Source organism: Branchiostoma lanceolatum, chromosome 10 (genome assembly GCF_035083965.1).
Source record: "Branchiostoma lanceolatum isolate klBraLanc5 chromosome 10, klBraLanc5.hap2, whole genome shotgun sequence".
Lineage (NCBI taxonomy): Eukaryota > Metazoa > Chordata > Leptocardii > Amphioxiformes > Branchiostomatidae > Branchiostoma > Branchiostoma lanceolatum.
The window spans coordinates 5,077,759-5,093,577 of NC_089731.1; the positions used below are offsets into that span (position 1 = coordinate 5,077,759).

At 46.5% G+C, this 15,819-nt stretch overlaps 1 protein-coding gene and 1 pseudogene across 1 annotated transcript; one reads left to right on the forward strand and one right to left on the reverse strand.

Annotated features, from left to right (window-relative positions):
• Window positions 1-800: 800 nt before the first annotated feature.
• On the forward strand, window positions 801-13,763 carry LOC136443136 (calcium-activated potassium channel subunit beta-2-like). Its single transcript, XM_066440221.1, has 6 exons — window positions 801-819; window positions 1,402-1,526; window positions 9,233-9,440; window positions 10,088-10,242; window positions 10,703-10,831; window positions 11,860-13,763. The coding sequence occupies exons 3-6, from the start codon at window positions 9,245-9,247 to the stop codon at window positions 12,166-12,168; spliced, it is 789 nt and encodes a 262-aa protein (XP_066296318.1). The 5' UTR covers window positions 801-819; window positions 1,402-1,526; window positions 9,233-9,244; the 3' UTR covers window positions 12,169-13,763.
• Window positions 13,764-14,380: 617 nt separating this feature from the next.
• On the reverse strand, window positions 14,381-15,819 carry LOC136444069 (uncharacterized; annotated as a pseudogene).

A 15,819-nucleotide genomic window follows, 5' to 3' on the forward strand; every position in this document is an offset into this window, starting at 1 on the left:
TGGTACAGAGAATGCAATAGTCAGTATAGTGAAATATTTTGAAATATTTGTGCTACCCCCACCCACCCTCAAAAAGAAATCATGACAAATATAATATCTGAGGGGTTTGACTGTGTAAAGATATAAAGTATGTCAAACGATGTCAGTTGCACAGCTATATAATGTATGGCCTCATAAACAAACCGCGGACAACCGTAATAATGACTGGAGTGGGCGTCGTCAGAAATCATCCTTGATTACAAATGGACGACTGAACAATGGGCCCTCGAGCTCGTCGACCTACAGCATGTTGACCTTATCTTCAAGCACTTAGCTGCAACAAAAGAAGACAGCGTCCTCGGGTGACTATTACTCATCCAAGACTGTTCTGCAGAACGTTGGCATCGCAGGCAGTACGTTCATTTTCTCACTTCGTTCCTGGGGCCACAAGCGTAAGTAGTCTTCATCTTTGCTCCACGTATGAGGTTTTAGACATAAGGTATAAAATATAAGAGCAGGTTCCTTCTTGCATTTTGGTACACGTCACCGCAAATTTAGCATACCAGGTATGTAAAAAACTACTTGATCCATTTTAACAATGTTAGATTGGTTTTGGGGGTTATTGAGGATGCTGAATCCATTGATGATACTGCAAAGAAGAAAAAAATTCAAAATTTCAATATTTTCTATTTCAGAAAGGAGATTTCGAATTCGACAAATTTGCATTTACTGATTAAGATTTCTGAATTGTTTGATTGTACAATATACCCCTCTAACAGTTTACGCTAGATGTACCCAAGATAGCAAAGAAGATACCTTAGTTTTTGAACCCTTTGCTCGGTGAGTATCATTTACTAACTATTCATCACAGTCATCTTCTGTGACAAGATTTCGAATGTAGATTTTCTATGAGCTCAGAACCCCCCTATATCTAGGTTACGCGACGTTCCAAAATATATCAACACACAGAAATTTATTCTAATAGCCGGAGCGGTAGCGTTCTCCGCCATATGATTAGAAACTGTACAACCTAATCATATGTAGGAATGTTACAGACGCCATGTCATTTGATATGTATCTCAGGTATACTCATTCGTCAACAATGTTGTATTGTTTGGTCTCCTTGGCTAAACTACAAAGCGACGCATGTTTGTTATGAAATAAGATCGTGTGCAGCCATTACAACATTATTGATTTTTATTGTTTTCTAACAATATCAAACAACTAGATTTTTATGACGAATGAGTACTAGTTGAAGCCAAGATGTGTAGCCTACAGCAATGGATTCCTCCACAATTATACATTATTGACTCAATCGGTAACAATACGCTAGTGACCTTCGAGGTATCGAGGACGCTGTATCATTCATTGTTGCTAAAGCTACCAGACAACTTATCGAGTCTGACCTTTGACCGTAACCAGGGCATCAGGTGTCGTCATCGCTCAGTGAAGTGGGTGTGAAGATCAGCGTCCACAGCCTGACGAATCGTCACACCTGTGTTCGAGACAGAACAGCGATTCTCTCCACTTTTCCTTGAGACCCAACAGTAAGTAAGCTTAATGTTTATCATACAATTTCCAACTACATGTTCTTGGAAACGTACATAGGGGTTTAGTGGCTCTGTCACTGAAGCACGTCAGAAATAGCGTGCCAGGTATTAAATGTTTGTGCTTTATAATATGATTCGGCGAATTCTCTTGGGGACGTGACGGTTAAAGGCTTGAGCTAGTCTGAGTGAAGGAAAACAAATTGAAGTGAGGGCGGCCTATATGTCAGAGGGGACCTCAGGACACGCCGGAATGGGGGCAAGTGTATTTATCCTTGTCACTCATGCGTACCGTACTGGAAAGAACTCGAGAACCAAACACTAAGTACTACACCTGAGCCTGATGTTTTCGAGAAAACGTGTTGTCCAGGCCTTCCTACCTGGCCGAAAGGATCTACTCTACTTTACTCTACTCTACTCTACTCTACTCTACTCTACTCTACTCTACTCTACTCTACTCTACTCTACTCTACTCTACTCTACATGCAACGTCGTTTTTCTTCCATACAACTCGATACTACAACCTCAAAGTATAGCTTAGGCACGAAGGTCAGTGATCGTCCCTGTCACACGCTGCAAAATGGGGACATTCTTAGGACTATTGTCGATATCGTATAAGATTGATCTATTTCATGATACATGAGATATTGTCATAGATCCTTGTCGATGTTCGGGTTTATCATACTACTGTAAGTTACCACTTACAGGCCGACCCAAGGAGGAGACGGGACGAGGATTCAACGGAACTCTGGTGTATATTTATAAGGCATCTGGTCCTCAGAACATGTGCTATTTCACCTCTGACCCCCGGGTCATACCATTCGGACCCGGGGTATATTTATGGACTCTACATGCTTCCCCCCTACGAGGAATGAACTTCTCCTGAAGTTATAGCGAACTAAGGCCACAGCAAGTAAATTTTATGGATGACATCCTCCGCAGACTCCAAAATTAATGAGATAGGGCGAAAAAAAAACAAGGCGGGTAAAAAAAAACAAGATTCCTATATTTTCAAATTTTGAGATCATAAATCTTGTTAAACAAGACTTGCGGCAACAAAATATGATATCACAACCAACAGGTCTTTTGTTCCTGTATTCAACCCATGACGTTTCATATATAATATAAGACCACCTTGATTCAATAGTAAACATGTCGTACCATCATGGGCATTCATATGCAATGGAACACCTGGGCAGCAACTATATTCAACTGGGTATTCATATGGAACACTGTGTCAACACATACCATCAAATGCGAGCAATTAAGCCTCAACATGCGTTGCTGGATCATATCAAGCAATTGCACAACACAGAGCCTTTGTCGGACATATCATCGGAGGGCAATGAAATTTCGATTTTGTTAGTAGTTCACTTCATTCAAGAACAGCACATCGGATTACACGTTGTTGATACTAATGGCACAGAAATTACACACTATATTACAAGTTTGGCATGAGGGCTGCACAGTGTCTTCCTGTAAGTTGGTGACGACGAGCAATCTTGTTACAGCTTGCATGCACAATAATTTTGCAATGCACTTGTACGGAGTTTTCACAATTCTTACATTTTCAAATGCCTTTTTATGGCATCTAGAACGTTTTTGCGATAGAACTGACTGTAGTTTGCGACATATTGTATTATTTTCGGTATGTTAACCATTGCCGAAGGGTAAAAAAATCTTGTTTTTTTTTTCAAAATCAGGCGAAAATTAATGAGCGCGCTGATGTCATCCATAAAATTTACATGCTGTGGCCTAAGTACTAAATACTTTGAATAATACTTAAACAAACAAACGGGCTAATGCTTCGTGGGGACGGTACATTAGACGGTACATTAGTATAACAACTGTATAACTGTATGTTACCGTTTATAACTGTATGTTGCTACTGTATACAACTGTATGTTACTGTATATAACTGTATAAAGCTAAAGGCACTGACGACTAACTAATTGTCCGCATAGTCAGTCCAAGGACAAATTGTGCACTGACGAATAACTTATTGTCCGCATAGTCAGTCCAAGTACCGGGAAGGCAGTCGTATTTGACGACCTCTCCGTGTGGTCACTGATGTCAGCGTCGAAGTGGCCCCCTGGGACTGCAGTTCAGGCCGCGTGGTCGCTGGTGCCTGCGTCGGAGTGGCGCCCTGGGACTGTAGTTCGGGGGGGTGGGCGCGCCGACCCGGTGGTGCAACACTTGTGTTGGAATGACATTTCTTTAGTCTATTGAAGTGTACTACTTGGTGTTTACCGTTGTCGTCTCGTAACTTGTATGTAACCCCTGGCTCGAGTCGTTTTACAACCGTGTATGGGCCCTTCCACCTGGGTTTTAGTTTTTGTCGCACGGTGGTGGGGTCATGAAGCCAGACCCTGTCTCCCTCCTGATAGGCTCTGTGCGACACCTTGGCGTCATATGCCAACTTTTGTTTCTGGCCCGCCAATCGAGTGTTCTGTCGCACCTCCTTAAAGGCCGTCCGGAGACTGGTCGTTAACTTCCGAGCATAGGACATTGTTGAGGGGGTAGTTGGCGATGCTTGTGGGGTCGGACCGAGTATCACGTCTGCTGGCAGGTTTGCTTCCCTCCCGTGGGTAAGGAAAAAGGGTGTGTAACCTGTTGAGGCATGCACCGCAGTGTTGTAAGCGAGTAAGACGTGCGGGAGGTGGTCATCCCAGTCATCACCGGTGGTAGAGACGTATTTGGACAACATGTCTTTCAATGTTCTGTTGAACCGTTCCACAAGACCGTCTCCTTGTGGATGGTAAGGGGTAGTCCGGCTCTTGTCTATGCCAAGAGCGTCGTATAGCGCTCGCATGGTGGCTGCTTCGAATTGGCGTCCCTGGTCCGAATGGAGACTCCTCGGAACGCCATGCTCACGGATGTATTCTTTGAAAATGGTGTGGGCCACTGTTGAGGCATCCTGGCGCATGAGAGGGTATGCATTAACGAATTTCGTGTAGAAGTCTTGCAGGACAAGGCAATAACGATTTCCACTTTTAGAGGTGGGCAGCTCCGTGAGGTCCATTGCTACCTTCTCAAAGGGGCGAAGGGCCTGAATTGGTTTTAGGGGTGCCCGTGCTGCTGGCGTTGGTGTTGTCCTTGTAGCGCATTGAACGCACGCCCTACACCACTTTTTTACTTCCTGAGTCATCCCGGGCCAATAGAAGCGAATGTATACCCGTTGAAGGGTCTTGGCTGGTCCCAGGTGGCCAGAGAGAGGTCTGTTGTGTAGCTCTCTTAGGATGGCAGGCACTAAGGCCTTGGGTGCAATCCGCTGGTGTAGTAGGCGAGACGCGGGCCTCCATCGGCGGTATAGTGTACCGCCCTTGACCGTCAAGTTAGGATACTGGTGCCACAGGGACTTTAGGTAACGTCCTCTGTGCTGAATGGCATTGAAAGAAGGTCGGCCCCGTCGACCGCGTTTCCACTGAAGGACTTCCGCTATGTCAGGGTCTGCTTCTTGTGCTTGACGCAGATTATCGGACGACAGGGACTGTCCAACTGAAGTGTCAACTGACGAGTTGGTTGACGTTGCTGGTTGCTGGTCAACCGCTGCGATTGTGGTTGTCAGTGGCTCAGTTGTGGAAATGTTTCCTGCTGCGGCCGCAAGCGATGTGGGTGGCTCACTTGCAGGCAGGCTGGGATGCTGCTCTGGCTCCATGCGTTGCCGTGCTAGTACCTTTGGATCCGTTTGGTCAGGGTCCTTGTCGGCAAGGGGAATGGGCGCCTGAGAGCTGGTGTCTCTCTCTATTGGAGGGCGGCGAGACATGGCATCCGCATTGCAGTGAGACTTTCCGGGCCGGTAGATGATGCTAAACTGATAGGTGGAAAGCTCAACGGCCCATCTTGTACGTCGGCCAGTGGGGTCGTTGGCAATAAGCTTAGGGCTCAGGCCGCCGACGAGTGGCTTGTGATCAGTGACAACAGTAAACGTATGTCCAGCCAAGTAGGAGCTGTAATGGCGAACACTCCAGACGATGGCCCATAGCTCTCTGTCATATGTAGACCAGTTACGCTCCTGTTTGGTGAGAGTTTTGCTGGCGTAGGAGATCACTCGTTCCCCTGCTGGATCTGGATGAGTCAAGACAGCCCCCACAGCCGCGTTTGAGGCATCTGTGTATAATGTGAGAGGGCGATGGAAGTCCGGGTATGCCAACACTGGCGGGGTAACGAGGGCTTCTCGCAAGGAGTCAAATGCTGCTTGACAGGCATTGGTCCAGCAGAATGTAGCGTTCTTCCTCGTCAATGCAACCAAGGGGTCTGCGATGTGGGCAAAATTCTGGATGAATTTCCTGTAGTAAGATGCCAGGCCCAGAAAAGCCCTGATCTCAGCTGTAGATGTTGGGGTTGGCCAGTTCTTGACTTTCTCCGTGTTGGCCGGGTCGGGTTGGATTCCTCGTTTAGAGACAACATGGCCGAGGAAACGGACTTGCGGTCGTGCGAACTGGCATTTCTTGGGGTTGAGCTTAAGGTTGGCTGTACGACAGCGTTGAAAGATCTCTTCCAAGGTAGCCAAGTGTTCTGGGAAGGTGCGTGAGAACACAATGATGTCGTCCAAGTATGCTAAGCAGGAGCGCCAGTCTAGCCCCGCGAGGAGAAGCTCCATCAGGCGTTGAAAGGTCGATGGCGCATTCGTAAGTCCGAAGGCCATGACCTTGAACTGGAAGAGGCCGCGTCCTGTCGTGAATGCTGACTTTTCACGGTCATCAGGGTCAAGGTCAACTTGCCAGTAACCTGAGGTCATGTCCAGTGTGGTGAAGAATGCGGCACCGGACAATGCGTCGATAACATCATCAGTCCTGGGTAGGGGATGTGCATCTTTGATTGTTGCCTGATTCAATTTGCGGTAATCAACGCAGAAACGGAATGAGCCATCCTTTTTCCGGGCTAACACCACCGGAGAGGCCCATGGGCTGCTGCTTGGCTCGATAACATCGTCTGCGAGCATGGCCTCCACTTGTCGATGGATTTCAGCTTGGCGGTGGATGGGCGTACGGTGAGGTCGTTGTTTGATAGGCGGGCTGTCCCCGGTGAGGATCCGGTGAGAAGTCAGGTTAGTACGGCCCCTATCCCTAGGGCAAGTGCTGAAGACATCAGAGTAAGTGTCTGGGAGCTTTTGCAGTTGCTCTGTCTGCATTGGGGAGAGATCTGAGTGCTGGAGATTGAGGGGCGGAGGTGTTGGGGCCGGTGTGGGAGGGGATGGGCCTAAATAGTCTGCGATGTCATCATCCTCCAGGGCCCAGAAGGAGCCCATGGGTGTGTCTGGGTGTAGTGTAATAGGTTTGTCAGTGGTGTTGGTGACCTCGGCATACGACTTGGCATGGTCGGCTGCCGCAACTGTCCGTGCTACGGCCAAACCCCTGTCCTCGTAGCTACGTGGCTCAAGCAAGCCGACGAAGTTGTGGGGCGTGGTGCCAGTGGAGTTCCGAGGTGTTAGGGACAATGGAACAGCCATGACTGCGCGAGGCGGAATAGTGGTGATTCGGCAGACAGATGCATGACAGAGTCGTGGGACGAGTTCAGTTGTCGTTAGCAAGGGCACCGTTGTATCCCCTATGGTAAGTATGCCCTGTCCGGTATCGAGGACAACGTGGTTCTCAGTGCAGAAGTCCCAGCCGAGAATGGCTGGCTGGTCACTTCCCCGGACAACGTGCACAGGATGGGTGGTTTCATAGTTGCCCAGGCGGAGGTGAACCTCTAAAACACCAAGCACATCCAGTGGATGGCCAGTCACAGATTTGGCGGGAGTTACCATGGGAGTAAGGGAGGACTGGCGTAGAGAAGGAATGGTGTCGCGAAGGTCTTCCCCGATAAGGGATATGGCTGATCCAGTGTCAATGAGAACTTGTGTAGAATGTCCATCAAGGATGGCTGTGGTAGAAGATGTGTGGGCCTTGGAACGTTCTACTGGCGGTCGGCCCGTCGAGCCAGCAGTCTGTCGTTTCCCTGGTTGTGCGGGGATGAGAAGCGGACTGAGCGTGGTGAGCGAGAGCGGCGATCAGGTGATCGAGATGGCGAGCGTGGACGATTGTCGTATGATCCCGTTGGCCTGTACGGAGAACGAGAGCGAGGGGCTGGGGATGAGTACGGAGAACGAGAGCGAGGAGCTGGGGATGAGTACTGAGAACGAGAGCGAGGAGCTGGGGATGACAGCTGCTGGCTCTGCAGTAGGTCTGTGAGCTGGCGCACCTGTTGGGCCAAGTCAGCCACTTCAGCCTCGAGGTGATCCTGGCGGCGCTGTTGGATGGCATTGATGCCACACTCTGGTGAGGAACCGGTACGCTGTTTGACCGCCAGCACTGCTTGCTCATGTAGTGTTGCGACATCCACTGCTTTCTGCAAGGTAGGGGGATTTGCCTCAACTACACGCTGCAGTGTATCTGCATCTAGACCATTGATAAAGTGGGTTAGCGCCATGCCCTTTATGGCATCCGAGCCATATCCTTTGTAAGCGCGTTGTACCAGCCGTTCCAGTTCTGCAGCAAACACGGTAAAGGTCTCACCAGGTTGACGTTTGCGGGATGCCAGCTGGTGCTGGAATGTGAACAAGAAACGGTCCTGCGAGAAGGCATGAGACAACGCTTCATGAGCTTGGGAGTAGTCTTCTTGGACGGAGCGAGGCAGGCTGATGAAGTACGTGAACGCCGGCCCATCTAGAAAAGTTGGGAACACCCTTGAACATGCGTTGTAGTCATAGCTCTGAGATACCGTGTAGAGATAGAACTTGTGGTGCCATACTGCATAGTCCTCCTCTCCCTCACCCCTAAAACGGGGGGGTAAATGTGTTTTGCAGTGGGTCTGTGGTTGTGCTGGCATGTATCCAGGGGAAAACTGTGGTGGGAGACCATGCGTTTGGGCTGCAGTGACCCCATGCTGGACGGTAGGCCCAGGGCCGAATTCCGTGGGAAACTGCTGTGGAGGGCCCTTGCTGGCTGCCTGGCTGTGGGAAAATGAGGATGGAGCAGTCGGTGCATACATGGATGAGGGTGGTGGCCGCTGCACTGAGGTAGTCTTTGGACGGACTGATGGTGGGAGACCCACGTCTGGGTTGGGGAGGGCAGACATGGATGTCCTGGCACTAACTGCTGGCTGTGGAATTGGTTGGAATGCTACTGTAGGGTGGGAAATCATCGAGGATGGTACAGAATAGGTAACGGGAGGCGCAGCGTACATGTAGGTAGAAGACGTGAACGGATATGTAGTACCTGACTCCGGGTCTTTGAACGTTGGCTCCATTGTTCAGTCGGTGGTAGGTGGGGTGGGAGGGGGGCGAGGAGAAGTCGGTGTGTAAAAAAAACGTCCTCTGAGTACGTGGAAGGGCTGGAACGCCGGTGACGTTGGCTCGAAGTCATCCCACCGCTGCCGCCAATGTAAGTTACCACTTACAGGCCGACCCAAGGAGGAGACGGGACGAGGATTCAACGGAACTCTGGTGTATATTTATAAGGCATCTGGTCCTCAGAACATGTGCTATTTCACCTCTGACCCCCGGGTCATACCATTCGGACCCGGGGTATATTTATGGACTCTACACTACTAGTATATTCATAGCTTCCCTGAAATACTGCACCACGTTGGTGACTGCTAAGGACTCGCTAGCATGTTGACAGAATTAAGCTCGACTAGAAGAACAGGTCTGTCTACAACATGTTTTGTTGACATGAGCTATAGCATTACTATACTGAGGACCCTTTCTTCTCTCTCAACAGCAACGCTTCAAGATGTCGGACGAAAGGAGCAAAACGATTGCTAAGTTCAACATGTACCGATGTTTGGTGGTCTTAGGCATGACCTTGGTGGCATGCGCCGCGGTGGCCATCATTGTGTGTGGCGTCGTCATCGTCAAACCGGTCGTGGAGACGAACTCTCTGGAGTTCGAGAAAACAACCTGTACCACAACAAAGGGTTACCTCACTGGTAAGTCTCTTAGTGATACGGTAACAACAGTATCTGTTGTACTTGTTGATATGTTGTTCAACGTAAATATCTGATTGTGTTAATAACGTCGTAAGTACATATAATGTTACATGTTTGTTATTGCTATGCATTGCATGTTAGTATGAGTATTTCCAAGCTACAAAGACATAACAGTAACCTTCATAATAGTGTTTGAGGTCCGCTGAGAAGTGACCTTTGTTTAAGTGAAACGCATCAATCATTCCTTTATGAAACAATCAACATAATGCTCCCGCAATGAATAATACATGGTGAATACAATATTAAAACATCATCGTCATTTCGAGTGTGTTGCCCAACAAGCAAACAGGCTTAGTCAGTTACGTCTCAATATCATTTTAATGTGCTGCGCATTTCAGTGGTAATAAGTAATAATCGGTTTGGTTGAGAAGTTTGGTAGGTGGTTTCGGGGAATAGAATACATGTACATGAAATTGTTAGTACACTTGGATCGTTCATATTGAATTAGTCTGGAAGCTGGAAGCATTTTGCTGACTCCGGGATTACAAAGATCTGTTAGAAGTGCCGAATATACAATAGAGCAAAGCACACATTTTAGTTTCATGGTTTTCAGTCACCTCATTTATGCCAACATTTCCTCGGTTCAGGCAAGTGGATCGGTTGTGGCTGTGGCAAGAACTGCAATTCCGCATACCCCTGTCTGCGCATCCTGGTGACACACGGCGGTCAGGACAGCGGCACATACAGCGGGGTCATGTTCGAGAATGAGCAGAGGCTGAACGGCAACGGGCACCTCGACGAGGTAAAGGTTCAATAAGTCATAAATAATCCATAAGTCTGTACGCGGTTTGAAGTGCCTATGAACAATGTTATGCATTGTGGGTTATGTGTCAAAGGTGAAGCTCCCTGAGACATAATAAACAAAACACGTCTGGACATGAACTAGACAAGAAATGTTTACAAGTTAGATGCCTTCACCTTTGACCTCGCTCAAGCGCAGTATTAATAATGAACCGTGGGCTGTAGTGATGGGTCGGTCCTACTACAGAAACAGTTATAACACCACCATAACACTATCATTCTTATGATTTTAGCCTCAAGTTTTGTGTGACACATGTCCTTTCATAAACACAGTTGCAGGTTTTTCTGTTAAAACTTTCCTATAGGTCATGTTACGCTTGAAGTAGGATCGATATGAAATTAATTTTCGTTACAAACGAGACTGAAAGAAAAGCATGGCCTTAACTGATCTCTGCTTACAGGATTCTCAGTGTGCGACCCAGCATTGCGACCAGTACAGGAATAAAAACATGGACACAGTTACGGCCTTCAACGACACCTATGGAGCTGGGGAAACCTACGGCTGTCTGTACCACCCAGACGATACCTCGGTCAGTGCTATCAATAATCTACAGATGTATTAATAAACGCACTAGAAGTCGTGACAGTCTGCGCATGCAGCTGGAAGTAACTAAAAGGAATGTCACGTCATTTTAGGGCTAAGTTACAATCAGCTTTCCCGAACGAACCGTCGACTTTATCTATCTTATGAGCAGGCACACACCTCTGCTCTCTTGCATCAAATACCTGCACGTCGCATTTCAGAAGTGGATTGTCACACACTAGTTTATCTAGTGTACGCATATTCCTTTTTGTTGTTAATAATGCTTCTAATTATTGATATTTTCCCCTCTTTGTAAGTGTTTTTCATAGTTGGATCATATGTATTGTGCAATATGATCAATCATCGATGTGCATATTTCGTACCAGAATGACAAAGCTTTATTATACAGCCACGTCTCGAAGGCCTAGGTACTGGTCACTCTATCACATATACAGGAAAGTATTGACAACAATGCACTTGTTTAAACATACATAGTAGACAAAGTGTTGTAATAAGCTAACCGAGTAGAGTCAGCTTCGTCTCTCTCCTCCATGTGTAGATGTGGGAACGTGATTAAATGTTTCAGATGCAAGATTTGACTAGATGCCTCAAAATTGTAACTTTTTTCCAATTAAGGCGTTCGAACTATGGGAATTCTTCTTTAATACAGTAAAAAATTAGAGTAGAAGGAGCCAGACTTGCTTGTCCAAGAAATCAATAATGAATGAATGAAGACCTTTATTGTACACAGATACCCACTGGGTTCAGCACAGGTCACAACAGAAAACGTCACAGTTTGCAAATACATAACATATAATGATAAGCTAGTACTAGTCTAATAATTACATGGATTTGGCTTCTTCTCGCTTCTTAGTAATGGTATAAATATAGGTACAGATGTGTTTAATAATCAAGGGTTTATGCCCTTAGGATGTTAGAGAATCCAGAGTCTAATGAGTATAAAAGATTACCTCCTGCAAGATTACCTAGCTGGAGATGAGTAGTTTTAAAATTTCTCCTTTTCCCTTATTACAGAAAGTTATCGTGAAGAGGCTATTTACGTGGGACGCCATGTTCCATTCCATGCTGTGGCCGTGCATCGCGTTCTTCCTCTTCACCGTCCTCGCCGTGTTTTTCTGCTATCAGTGCTATAAGGCCGGTAAGAAGATGTCGTCCCTGCCGATAACAGTCGCCCCCGGCGCCCCTGCTGCACAGCCTGGATACTTCATCCCGCCGCAAGGGGGACACGCGCATGCGCCGTACCCTCAGGCAATGCCGATGCAGCAGCAAGACCCGTACAAGACCGCCTACGCCTCAGACAACAAGGGGTATTCGTACAACTAGACATGCAAATATCTTACAAACAGGTTAACTCACTATGCAAAATTCAATCTTTAAGCACGTCTGCGTAAAGGCTGCTTTTTTTAATGGAAGTTTTACGTGATGCTTAAAGATCAGCTTTCATGTAGTGTATTTCTCTCCAACCAACTGGAAAAGCGTGAAATATGTTTTCTACAGATACAATAAGACATGCAAATCCCTTACAAACAGGTTACCTAACTATCACTGCGCAAAATTTAATCTTTAAGCACGTCTTAAAGAATGCATAAAGGTTGAGTTTTTATGAAAGTTTTACGTATGCTTTAAGACCAACTGGAAGAACGTAAAATATTTTTTTCACCAAATCTAGGTGACATAGAAAGGTCTGGTGTATGTTATCACCCTAGGCAACTCTACTTTATGTGATCATGATAAGCTTTAAAAAACAGGGTTTTCACATTCTACAATTTATGAGCATAGCCAAGAAGTAAGTCACTGGTCAACACCAGTGCTAAAAGGAGCTGTTAATTGTCACGATACCTAAAATATGCAGACGGTTTCTGCAGTCAGTATTCGTAAGTGCTACTATGAACTGTTGTAATTTAGCAACCCAAAATCAAAATGGGAACGCTTTGTACAATCTTTATTCTTAAGTGTAGTCAAGACGAACTATGCTAATACTTGAAGGAGCTATTTGTACTTTAGTCCAAGATATCAATTGTTTACCTTTAAAAGGTACTAAGGAAAAATGCAGGGAATTCGAGATACTAGATTTGTCTTTAAAAGTACAAATGATCTTAAAGAGTGAATAACGACGTTTTAAGATACTGGTAGATAATATTGTGTAAGAGCTACGACACACTGCCATGTTGGAGGCATCGTATTTTGACTATGACGTGCAAACACTGTGCCTTAGTACTTCTTCTGCATCAGCATGTAAGAAATGTTAAGAAATTGATCAAGGGCTATGCATATTTATCAGGGATGTTTTGACTTGTTGATGAGCATGTTATAGCTTCCACCATTTTGCACCAACTTTCCTACGAGCAGTTGATTGATTATAGTTTTCTGAAAATTAACACGTAACCAAGTACTAGTATAATTGCAAAATACCTATCGTCTTTCTAATCTATTACAAACCATGAGGACAAGGGCATGTACATAATATTAATTGTATAACATATATTGTATGTAACGTTTGTTATTCTATTTTCTTACTACTACCCGGAAGTGCTGTCTTTGAACCAACAACATGTATAGCATACCCAACTATATCGTTGTAATGCGAATATTCCTCACTTCAAAGAAGTTCAAGTATAGAATATTCTAGGTGCATGGACAAGTCATATATTATACAAAATGTTCATAATTATCAATGGTGGTTTATGAAGGACGTTCTGTCTAACAGTTTCTTATAATATTGTCTTAGTAGGAAAATATCGACTTAAGTTCAAGTGGATATTATTTATTTTTTCACACCTATGCATCTGTTTTAGACATATCACAAAACATGATGATTATCCATCGGTAAGAGAATCACGGACACTTTGTAATATATGATATTGCAATTGTTTTATTGCGCGCGTTTACATGTATAAAAGGGCGACCTCTAGTGATAATTGTCGTAAAATTTCTGACTTTCAGATTATGCAATTGCATACTGTTGAGAAGATTATTAATTTTAATTGTACAGTATATAATAACAATCAACAAAATTCTATGACGAAAGAACTAGTCTAATGCCAAGATGTGGAGCCTACAGCAATGGATTCCTCCACAGTCATACATTATCATCTCAATCGGTAACAATACGCTAGTGACCTTCGAGGACGTTGTATCATTCAGTACTCTATCCCAACTCACTCAGGCGAAACTCCGGGAAAAGGTTAAGGTATGGGCAAAAAGTCCGGAGTGTCGCCTGAAGGAGTAATGCTCGGTCTAAGGACCATGAGAAAAAGGGCGGGTGGGCGGGTCAGTTTCCGAAGACCTTCCAGTCTCCTCCCCCCCCCCCTCTCCGTCACTGCCTTTCCTTTTAATGTCGCTGTCCCTCCCGCGCCCCTGCCTACCAGCGTAGGTCAAAAGAGGGGGAAATGCGTCTTTCTGATGCTTATATAGGATTTTGCTGAGTTGGGAATGTTCAGGTGTGTCGTGAGGTCACGTGGACTGCTCCCGACCAGGTGTCGCCTCTCTGGGACGCGAAACCAGGTCAGGACCGTCCACGCACCTCACTTAGAATAGTACTCTAAGTACTTTACTGTGTCTTAGCTACCGGTAAGAAACCCTCTGTGTTATCCCATGCCCTATACTGGTTCGCTACTGCTCCCGCCGTGCCTTCATCTGCCGCCTTAGCTAGGACGGAGGCAGGGCTGTTATGCCGCAACACCTTACCTAACTGCATGTAGTGCGAGGCCGTCGCCCGCCCCTTCCAACCCACATGCGCCATTACCCCTTCTAATTCCACCCCGGACATCGCCAAAGTGATAGCCGCACCGGCGCGGAAACTGTGAATCGTCTCGCCCGCATCCTCATCCAACTGTCGGAGATAGGTTTTTAACCTAGCACCGGCCGCTGCGGCTGAGAACGGGTTTGGACTCACACAGTCCCCCACTGTGGTTCTGAATAAATAACCACCCGAAAGGTCCACCCCCATTTCTCCACAACCCGTCCAGTACCTATTAAGACCCTCTACGGGGCACAGCAGCTTATCGTTACAGGACTTCACACCTACCAGCTTACTTTCCCCCCCCCCCTCAACGTTTTGCCAAACGTATGATTCAGGAGCACGAACTCCCCCCCTACATGCTTATACACAGAGTTAGCCTTAGTCAAAGACAAATCATTCGCCCGAGAACCCGCAAAGAAAAGGATCTTTATGAACGCCTGGTCTCTAAGCAACGTGAAATACCTGATAGCAGACAACCCCTCGACCTTCAACTGTTCCTCCACTAAGGATGCCAAGTTCCTCAATTTATCCACAAACAACGGAACTGCCTGCTTGGGGCAACGTCCTGCTCTGGCCTGTTCTTCTGCAACCGCCTTCTTATAGTCTCCCACCTTCTTTGCCGCTGCCGGATTCCCCATGCCCAACTTGTCCTCCCAGACACCAGCTCTACCTGATCTCTCGAAAACGGCCCTCAACTTCCCTATCAAAGAGTCAACTGTCCCTGCTGCCAACCGTCGCGGACACGGGCAGCCAGAGGCCCCTGGGATACCCGGACAGTCCGCGTCATGCACCACCGTTTTACCCGCGCGGTCTTTCCAGATGAGGAACCCTATGACGTCGTCGGGGGTGGCCGACATCACATCCCTACAGTTAGGGGCGGTGGCCAAAAAGCCGAAGAGCTCTTTTTCTAACTGACTCTTCTGTTTCTCATACTGAGAACTGGCACGCTGCCCTAACAACTGTTGCCTGCGGGCTTCGATGGCATCCCAGTCTACCAATGGCAACTTGGCGGAGGGCGGCTGATCCCGCGTTCTTCTAGCGTATCCACATCTCTGGCAAAACCGGAAATCACAATCATTGGAGTATTGACATTCCGGGCACGCCACCGCTGGCATCCACAATCTCGGCACAGGAGGCAGGGACTGTAACCGCCAGAACAATAAATAAACAAAATAAAAATTCTATAAAAAAAAATGAATATATAAATAAACAAAATAGAATAAATACCTCAC